This window comes from Pleurodeles waltl, chromosome 9 (genome assembly GCF_031143425.1).
Source record: "Pleurodeles waltl isolate 20211129_DDA chromosome 9, aPleWal1.hap1.20221129, whole genome shotgun sequence".
Taxonomy (NCBI): domain Eukaryota; kingdom Metazoa; phylum Chordata; class Amphibia; order Caudata; family Salamandridae; genus Pleurodeles; species Pleurodeles waltl.
The window spans coordinates 1,098,913,831-1,098,922,791 of NC_090448.1; the positions used below are offsets into that span (position 1 = coordinate 1,098,913,831).

The 8,961-nt window shown below is 40.1% G+C and overlaps 1 protein-coding gene across 1 annotated transcript in view; it reads left to right on the top strand.

Annotated features, from left to right (window-relative positions):
- The window catches only part of MAP3K9 (mitogen-activated protein kinase kinase kinase 9), a 264,229-nt gene extending 257,554 nt beyond the window's left edge, over positions 1–6,675 (top strand). The window contains exon 11 of the mRNA XM_069208799.1: positions 6,070–6,675. Within this exon, the coding sequence (XP_069064900.1) occupies positions 6,070–6,554 (485 nt within the window). The 3' untranslated portion in view covers positions 6,555–6,675. The remainder of the gene's footprint in view (positions 1–6,069) is intronic.
- The last annotated feature ends 2,286 nt before the right edge of the window (positions 6,676–8,961 follow it).

The following is an 8,961-nucleotide window of genomic DNA, read 5'->3' on the forward strand; positions in this document are numbered from 1 at the left end:
ATGGTAGCATTGGACCTGCAGGATACCCAGTCCCAAATATCCATCCTGTAGGCCCATCAGCACTGCCTGAGGCTCGTGGTTGGACAGGAGCATTTTCAGTGTGCTGTGCTCTGCTTGGGTCTCACCAGCCTCCTTTGTGATCATAAAAGTGATGGTGGTGGTAGCAGCACACATTCGGTAGCCAGGGGTTCCAGTCTTCCTCTACCTCAACAACTGGTTGCTGAAGGGGTGCTCACCCAGGATTCGTGATCCACCTCCAGACTACGGCAAATCTCCAGCACCATAGGGACCTCTCCATCACATCCAGATCTTGGAGGGGACTGCGAAAGATCTGCCCTGCCATTGGCCTCTTGTGGGTCTGTGCATTCCCCTCACCTCACCCCACCCAGAGTTGACAGTAGTGACTGATGGATCCCTTCTGGGTTGGTGCTGCCATCTGGGAAAGGTGAGATTTGAGGCCTCTGGTTTCCAGAGGAGGGCCTGCTCCATATCAGCCTCCTGTAGCTGAGGGCCATCCGCTTTTTTTTCGGTCTGCATACATACTTTATTGACCCTTTATGTGATTGCACTGAGCTTGTATACAGTTAGCAAGTATTAACCTCATGGGATGAGGGCCATCCTTCCATCCATCAAAGGGAGGCTGGTGCAGGTGCTTACAAACAACACCACTGCCATGTGGTTGCAACAAACAGGACAGAATGGGGTCTAGGTCCTGTGCCAGGAGGCATTATGGATATAGCTGGACCATCAAGAGATGTTCTTTGTGGTGAACCAGCTGGCAGAATCGTTGAAATGCAAGGGCAGGAGAGCTCAGCAATCATTACCTATCGGATCGCGAGTGGCAGTTACACCTGTAGTTGGCGCAAGGTCTATTCCACAAATGAGGAGAACCTTGGCTCGATCTATTCACAACCACCAAAAACCTGCAATGTCAGCAGTTCAACGTGTTTTAGTGTTTAAGGCTTTTCTCCTGTGAGACACATTCTGCCTACAGTGTAGCTTGGGACTCCTGTACACCTTTCCGCTGATACCACCTCTACTCCACATTTTGAAGAAGATCAGGAACTGAGCCCAAGTCATCCTAGTGGCCCTGGTTTGGACAAGGAGAATGTGGGCTTGAGCATCTGTCCTCCAATCACGATGCCCTCCAAGAGGACCCTTTGTTGTTGCAATAATAGGGCAGGGTGCTGCACCCAGACCTTAGCATTCTCAGTGTTCATGCTTGGAGATTTAGCATTGAAAGATGAACACCTTTGACCTTCCTCAGAGGGTGGTTGATGCCAGCTGCCAGACATCCCTTACCAGTAACTGCATACGCCCGTAATTTGGGACAGGTTTGTAGTTTGGTTTTGCACATGCCAGATTGACCCCCTACCAAGCCAAGTTATCTGATGTTCTGTTATTTCTGTTTTTTGTTTTGTCTCCAGCCTGGCTAGGCTTGGCTTTGAGCATAGTTAAGTGGTGCCTGTCAGCTCTTTCGACCTTTTTGCAGTTGCTGAAACAGCCCTCATTTAGGTGACCAATTGTGATGTGTTTTTTTAAGGATCTCCAACATTTGTTTTCTTCCTCTCCTTTTATTATGCAGCAGTGGGACCTCAACTTAATACATTTGATTTGCTCTTCCTTTGAGGCACTTCACATCTGTTCATTGCAGCCCCTCACCATCAAGACAATGTTCCTTGTTGCCATCACCTCGGAGAGCGAGTGAGCTTCACGCTCTGCTGACACAAGCATCCTTCTTACCAAAAGTTTGACACCATTCTGCGCCCATCAAACTATCTCCCTGCTTGCGTTCTGTGGTCCGCCTTACTCATCTAAGGAGGAAGAGAGACTCCATTGCTTGGTCCCTAAGAGAATGCTGAACTTTTACATCTATCCCACCAAAGAGCACTAATGGGCAGTAGGCTCTTTGTGGGGTTCGCTGGGGTGAAAAAAGGCAAGGTCATGCATAAGAGGACCACGTCCTGTTAGATCGTACTCTGCATCAAGATCTGCTACAAGTTGGCCAAAAAGCAACCTCCAGACGGTATGCGGACCCCTTTCCACCAGTGCCAAAGATGCTACCACTGCACTGGCATGCAGACTTCCTGTCCTGGACATCGGCCAAGCTGCTACATGGGTGTCGTTCTATACATTCACAAAGCACTATTGTCTGGATGGCTAGGTACTCCAAGAGGGGTGTTTCATCCACTCTGTCCTATAGGACTTGTTGGTTTGAGCCATTTTACAGACCCACCTTTAAAAGGTGCTGCTCTGTTGCCTATTCAAGAGTTGAAGAGTCTGTGGCTAGGAGTCTCTATCAGAAAAACATGTTTCTGCCTATGGTAATGATCTTTCTGATAGGGACTTTACCTAACCACAGATTTCTCACCGACCCTTCCATCCTTCCCGTTCTGTGAATTGGGCAATACCCATTAATAAGATCCCAAGTCTAGGATTCTACAGACTTAACAAAGCCAATTTGGGATTGGGACTCGTTTCTGGGGGCGCAGACAGCCTCAAAAGCACCGGAAAGAGCACCTATATAGGCTACTAAGATCATTTCCAGGGAGGAATGGTGTCAGTGCACAGCCACAGGGCACTACCTGCCAGCATGCGCGCAGAGTTACTGCTCAAAAGTTTCTGAATCTTGTCTGACACATGAGAAATATAAAAAAAGTGAGGAATGTGAAGTTAGATAAGAGTCTCTACCAGGACAAACGTTTAGATAAGCAACTTATAGTTTATTGGTGAGCTGTTGGGTTTGTATGGGAATATGGTGGAATTTTTTTTTTTATTTTTTTTTTTAAATGTTTATGCAAGTTAAATATTTTATTGGTAATTTTATGGATTATTTAAGTGCCTATTTGTTATGTCAATTCTTTTGTTGTATGTTAATTAGTTGTTTAATCTCTGAGTTAACAAACTTTTTGAAATGATATTCATTGTATTTGTTTTACTTAATTACTTTTTTAATGGTATTTTATTTATAATTTTGTTTAGAGTATTTTTGGGTTGTTTTTGTTGAGTAGTAGGGAGGGATGTGTATTTATTTTCAGTATATATTGTTTTATACTTCATAAATCATTTTTGTACTTATTTTTTTTAATTACGTGTACTTTTATTCATAAAGTATCTATTTTTTACTTTGAATATGTTTTAATATTTTTATTTTGTTACATATTCAAATGTTTTTTACATTTTTTTTTCATTACAGAGGATTGGAATTGTATATTTAACGCTTCCTAAATTCAACACTGTCCTTGCTGTTACTTAGATTGGAGTGTGAATAGTAAATCTAGCCCCTCCAAAGTCCAAAATTTTACCCTTTACTGCTTGTATCAGAGTGGGAGTAATAAATCTAACCCTTCCAAAGTGAAACACTTTCCCTACTGTTGCTAATACTGCACTGTGAATGGTAAATCTAGCCCCTTTAAGTCCATTTTTGAATTTGCTTATGGCAAAGTGGGGATAGTAAATGTAACCAATCCCACGTCCAACACTTTCCCTGCTTTTGCTTACATTGCAGTGGGAATAGTAAATCTAACCCCTCCAAAGTCCAACACTTTCCTTGCTGTAGCTTAGATTAAAGTGTGAATAGTAATTCTAACCTTTCCAAGCTACACATTCCCTACTCTTGCTTATGTTGGAGTGGGAATAGTAAATCTAACCCCTCCATAATCCAACACTTTTCCCTCTCCTGTTTAAATTGGAGTTAGAATTCTTAGAAGGCCAACACTTTTCCTACTGTTGTAGATTTTTTATTTTTTTACTTTTTTCTTTAATGTTTGTATTATTTATAAAAAAAAGAATTCAAATGTATTAATTATATTTTATTTTTTAATATTAAGTTTATGGGTTTTAACTAAATGTGATATGTGTTTTAATATGTTTGTTTATTTTTATTTTTAAGTTATTGTTAATATTAATGTTTGTTGTTTAAACTGTTTAAATATTATTTTTATATTTTAATTATGCATATATATGTTGTTTATATATTTAGTTCACACTTTCTATTTCATATTAATTTAAATGTTTAAATTGTTTCATACATGTTTCATATATATATATGTATATATATATATATATATATATATATACATATGTTTGTTTTTAATATATTTATATTTTTTACTTTTAAATTAAATGAATTAATTTAGATGACCAATTAGAACTAATCATTTTTAATTATATGATGGCTTTGTATTTTGATACTTCTAATACATAATGCTATAATTATGATATTTCTTACATATTTACCTCATGTTTAACAATATTCCACAATAATTTAACTTGATTGTTTGGTAATTTACACACAAAGAATGCTAACTCTTTTTTGTAGGCTATATTCTTGTGTCATGATAATGTTCTTGATATTCCATCATGTAATTGAGTTGAGAGGCCTGTAGATGTCAATTGATATGTTTTTTATTTTTTTCATGCTGCTCCTTGTGGGTATAAACCCACACTGATCGTCATGCACCAACATGCCAGTTACTGGCTTTAGTATATTGGCTAGTATTTTTGCTAATACCTTCACATTGACACTTATTATGAACCATGGGCGATAGGAGCAGGACACTCCTGAGATGTTATTCATCATTCTGTGGAAGAACTAGGAAACAGTGTAAATATCATCGGTTCACTCCTTTTGCAAAAACCTATACTTGATCTTGTAGTATCTTTCTCTAACTGCAGGCCTGTAGGTAATCGGATGTTTCTAGTATTAATTATAAGATTTTGCAATGGAGTCTGTATGCTGATCTTCCTGGAACTTTGGGGAAATTTCAGTCCAGTAGGTTTAGGATAATGTGGGATAAGACTTTCAAGTGGCTGAATGATTTGTGCAACTGCTGAAGAACAGCAGATCACAAGTCTCAATACTTGTAGTGCTGACAGCCTTTCATGCGTCTGAGCCTGATACAATGAAGTACTCTAAGTTGGTTGCTCAGTGAACTGGTATACCCCCTTGAAGAGAGTTACTAATACCGGGGAATGTGTAACCTCAGAAGGCAGGCCTTGGGTGGCATAAATACTCCTCATTTCAGGTTTTTGAGGAATAACATTTAAGAATTGGCACGGCCTCTGAGGTTCCTACTAGTTGTGCCCTGTTTCACCCGAAAAATTGACCTGCTTGAAGTAATTGTCTGGGTCATATACTCCCAAGCCACGGATTTACCGTCGGTCTCATAATTCTTATTGAACCATATTAGTTGGGTTAGAAAATCCTAAGCATCTTACATTGCCCATCCCAACTGTCTGTAATAATTAGTCTAACCTCTGCATAACATTTATACTATAATATGGAATTAGCAGAATGTACCTTCCCTCTATATGTATCTCTGCATACCTCTAAGAAGCTCTCTGGGCTGCAGTCAAACATCGGCTGTCAGGCATTCTCCTCAATTAACTAGACTTCATGTGTGCCCTCCCAAATGTATCCCTTTTTATTTATTTCTCTCCAATGAAACTCTATGGAGAAGGGAGATGAGGTACTATGCAGTTTTTTATATCTCTGTTAATATTTGAGCAATGCCTCAGTTAGAGAAATATCCAAAAGTCAAGCAATTGTATCAAAACATGCTTCATTCCCCGTTTGCTTCTTTCCATATTTGCTGCATGCCTAGCCAAACTGCCCTCCAGTGTGGCTTACCTCACGCAGCTTTCTAAAAAGCAGAATTGCAATTTCCTCTCCGCCTTAGGGCTATTCCAGGGGTCTGGTTTACAGTCAGCGAAGCCCGTACAGCCCCTGCTGCAACAGCAACATGGGTTCTTAGCTCCACGTGTACATGTTCCTACCTTTCTGTGGTGCAAATGGGCAACACAGGAATAGAATGTTTGTAAGTGATGCCAGCAGGCTGAAACAGAACTATATAAAGGTCAGGATGCCCATGTCTTTGCCTTTTATAAGAATGTAATCAGGGGCATTTACGTAAGGTTTTTGATTAAATATTTAACTTCATGTTATATCTTTAATGTTTAATTTTATCTTTAGTTTTATCTTAGTGTATGTGAAAGCTGTTGGTACAGATCAGCATTGCAGGTATTTGTTACTAAGAACAGTTCACTAACATGTCTCTTGTTTTTTAGGCATGCTGCAAACACCAAGCCCTAGCCGGGATCCCTTTGAGGTACCCCGTCTGCCTGATCCTAACCTAGTATTCCCTCCGACCCCTAGGCGCTGGAATGCACAGAAAGACTCCACCTTAGAAAGACCCAAAACTCTAGAGTTTGTGCCAAGGCCTCGTCCCTCCACAAATAGGCAGCGTCTTGACTCGTGGTGGTTCATCTCGCCCAGTCGAAATCGCGGTGAATCTTCAGCCAACAGCTCAAGTACTGAAACTCCAAGCAACTTGGACTCTTGCTTTGCCAGCAGTAGTGGTAGCACAGTGGAGGACCGTCCAGGGCTTCCTGGCCTGTTACCTTTCCAAATGGGAATTCCTGTGTGTGAGCGGACACTTTTAGATGTCGATGCAGTGGGGCAAAGCCAGGACAGCACTGTTCCACTTTGCCGAACAGAACAGAAAACAAAAAAATGTGCTGCCTATGAAGTGAACCAGGACCTCTGGTCTTAGCATGATCTGTACATTGAAAACAAACACACAAGTCAACCACAAATCTTGCACTGAGAATGCACTTTGAAGACATTTGAAGTAGAAAGATAGCATAAAAGTGATATTGAGATGGTGTGCCTTTCGTATGAGAGACAACACTCCAATATAAGCTGCTGACCCAAACCACTCAGTGTTTATGAAAATTATGTCTTCCTTTCCATTGTTGTGGGAGATTGACCATGAAATAAGAAGTGGATCAGTTGTGTTTAGAGGACATCTGTGATTTTGAAGCCATGTGAGTAATCATCCTGCAGCTTTAGATCAAGTTCAGAAGTTAGAGGTGATCAACTCTGCAGTGTTAAGCATGTTCTTGGTTAGTTTGAAAGGACCATCAAGGTGTTATTAGCCAAATGCTATGAGTGTTATTTGTTAATCATCCACCTGTCCTTTTGGCTCTGAACTTTGTTTATGTGTACATATGCTTGATGAAAGTGGATGGGCCTAAATGGCCTCGTCAATGGAGATCCTGTACTCTGTTTACAGTACCTTTAGCCCCAATGTTAGGAGAAACAGTACAATATTTAAGTAAGCATCCTGAATATTCAGTTATATATGCAAATGAGAAATGCTAGCCCACTCTGAGCACTGCAACAATCTCTGCGCAGCGAGGCGTAGCTGCTGTGCCTGTAATGGGGTATGCCCATTCGCACCCACAATGCGAGTGTAGCACGCTCTATGTTGCGCTCAAACCACTGCACAGAGTACTCTGATTGCCAGCGGCCACCCGCAGGATACTTGTATTTTGAATCATAATGTGTTAGTGTGCATGGAGGCATATTGAGTAAGTGTTATCCAACCCTCCTGTTCTTCCCTGGGGCTACATGTATTTCCAGCTCAGTGGCATTCTAGAACTCTCATATCTTTCTAGGCTGTAAAATGTATCACAAAATGTTTCATACAAGTCTACTACAGAATTCCCTAATAGCTGCAGGGTAATTAAGGTTTTAAACTATTATTATTAAAGGATGAATGTCAGAATATCGACCACAAAATATTGTGCTACAAAAATAATGTAGAAAGAATATGTACAGCAAAGATTATATGAAGTTAAGAATATAGGGCAGAGTTCTTAACCTTTTGACATCAGTGGACCCCCACTAAATCTTTACTGGAGCACAGGAGCCTCCACTGAATCATTATCGGAATCGAGGACCCCCTCTGAATCATTATTGGAAGGTGAAGAACCTGGCCTAAGCATTTTCGATGATTTGAAATGCAAACTAATACAAAAAAAATACGGAAACCAGTTTTCACCGAGCAATATAAATGACGAAATATTTTATTTAATTTACAAATAAATATTTTTTTTAACAAGATTTTAATTTTATTTGGGTGGTTTAAGCTTTTCGTAATTCAATTGAGGCTACCCATCATCCATACTATATTCTGTTTGATGCATATCATTTAATTTTCTAACCAACTGCGGACCCCCTGATTAGGCTTTGTGGACCCCCAAGGTCCCCGTACCACAGATTAAGAACCACTGATGTGGAATATGGGTGCAGACTTTTTATTATTAACTCCACATCTACTCGCTCTCTCTCTCTCTCTCTCTCTCTCTCTCTCTCTCTCTCTCTCTCTATATATATATATATATATATATATATATATATATATATAGTGGTAAGGTTCAGATATGTAGAGTTAAGTGTATTAAATCATGGTGAATAAATGTGCTGAACATATTTACAAAAAGAATTGTCATGTGCAGTGGGTGTGTTTATTAATGTAAGTAAAGGCTAAATGTGTGGTGATTTCAACACAGTGAAGGGAACACCCAAGAGATAGCTGTATGCTTAGCCCGTTTACCAAATCTCACATACTTAATTCTCTAGGATAGGTTAAGGACCCTTGAGATTACCACATAGAGCATTATCTGAATTGTTCTCGCTAAACCAGGTAAACTCGGCATTATCTGTGCCAGATATACCTTCTAGCTTTCGGGAAATCGATCTCTTTGGATCAGCATCTGTATTCCCCCATCTCACAATTTTAAGATACGTACATCAGGAGTGGACATTATTTTGTGATCCAGAAGAGCCTATGTGCAAGGTCTCCTGGAGAAATAGTTCTTTTGAGAAAGTGATTGTGCTTTCAATAATTCCAAGTCTGTCAAACCACAACCCCCAGCTTCCCGCTCTGCCAAACTCTAAAGAACCTCCTAAGTCACAGCAAAGCCTTGAGTAGGACACATCTACTTGACTGAGCTATTCATAAGAAATTTACATTTAAAACACGAATGAGAATTAGGGCCAGATGTAGCAAGCAGTTTTGCCCATTCTGTGTCTGTGGGAAAATGTGTTTGTACATATGGCCCATAATTACTAATACAAGAAGCTTGACCAGCCAAGCTGTAGAGCATTGCCAG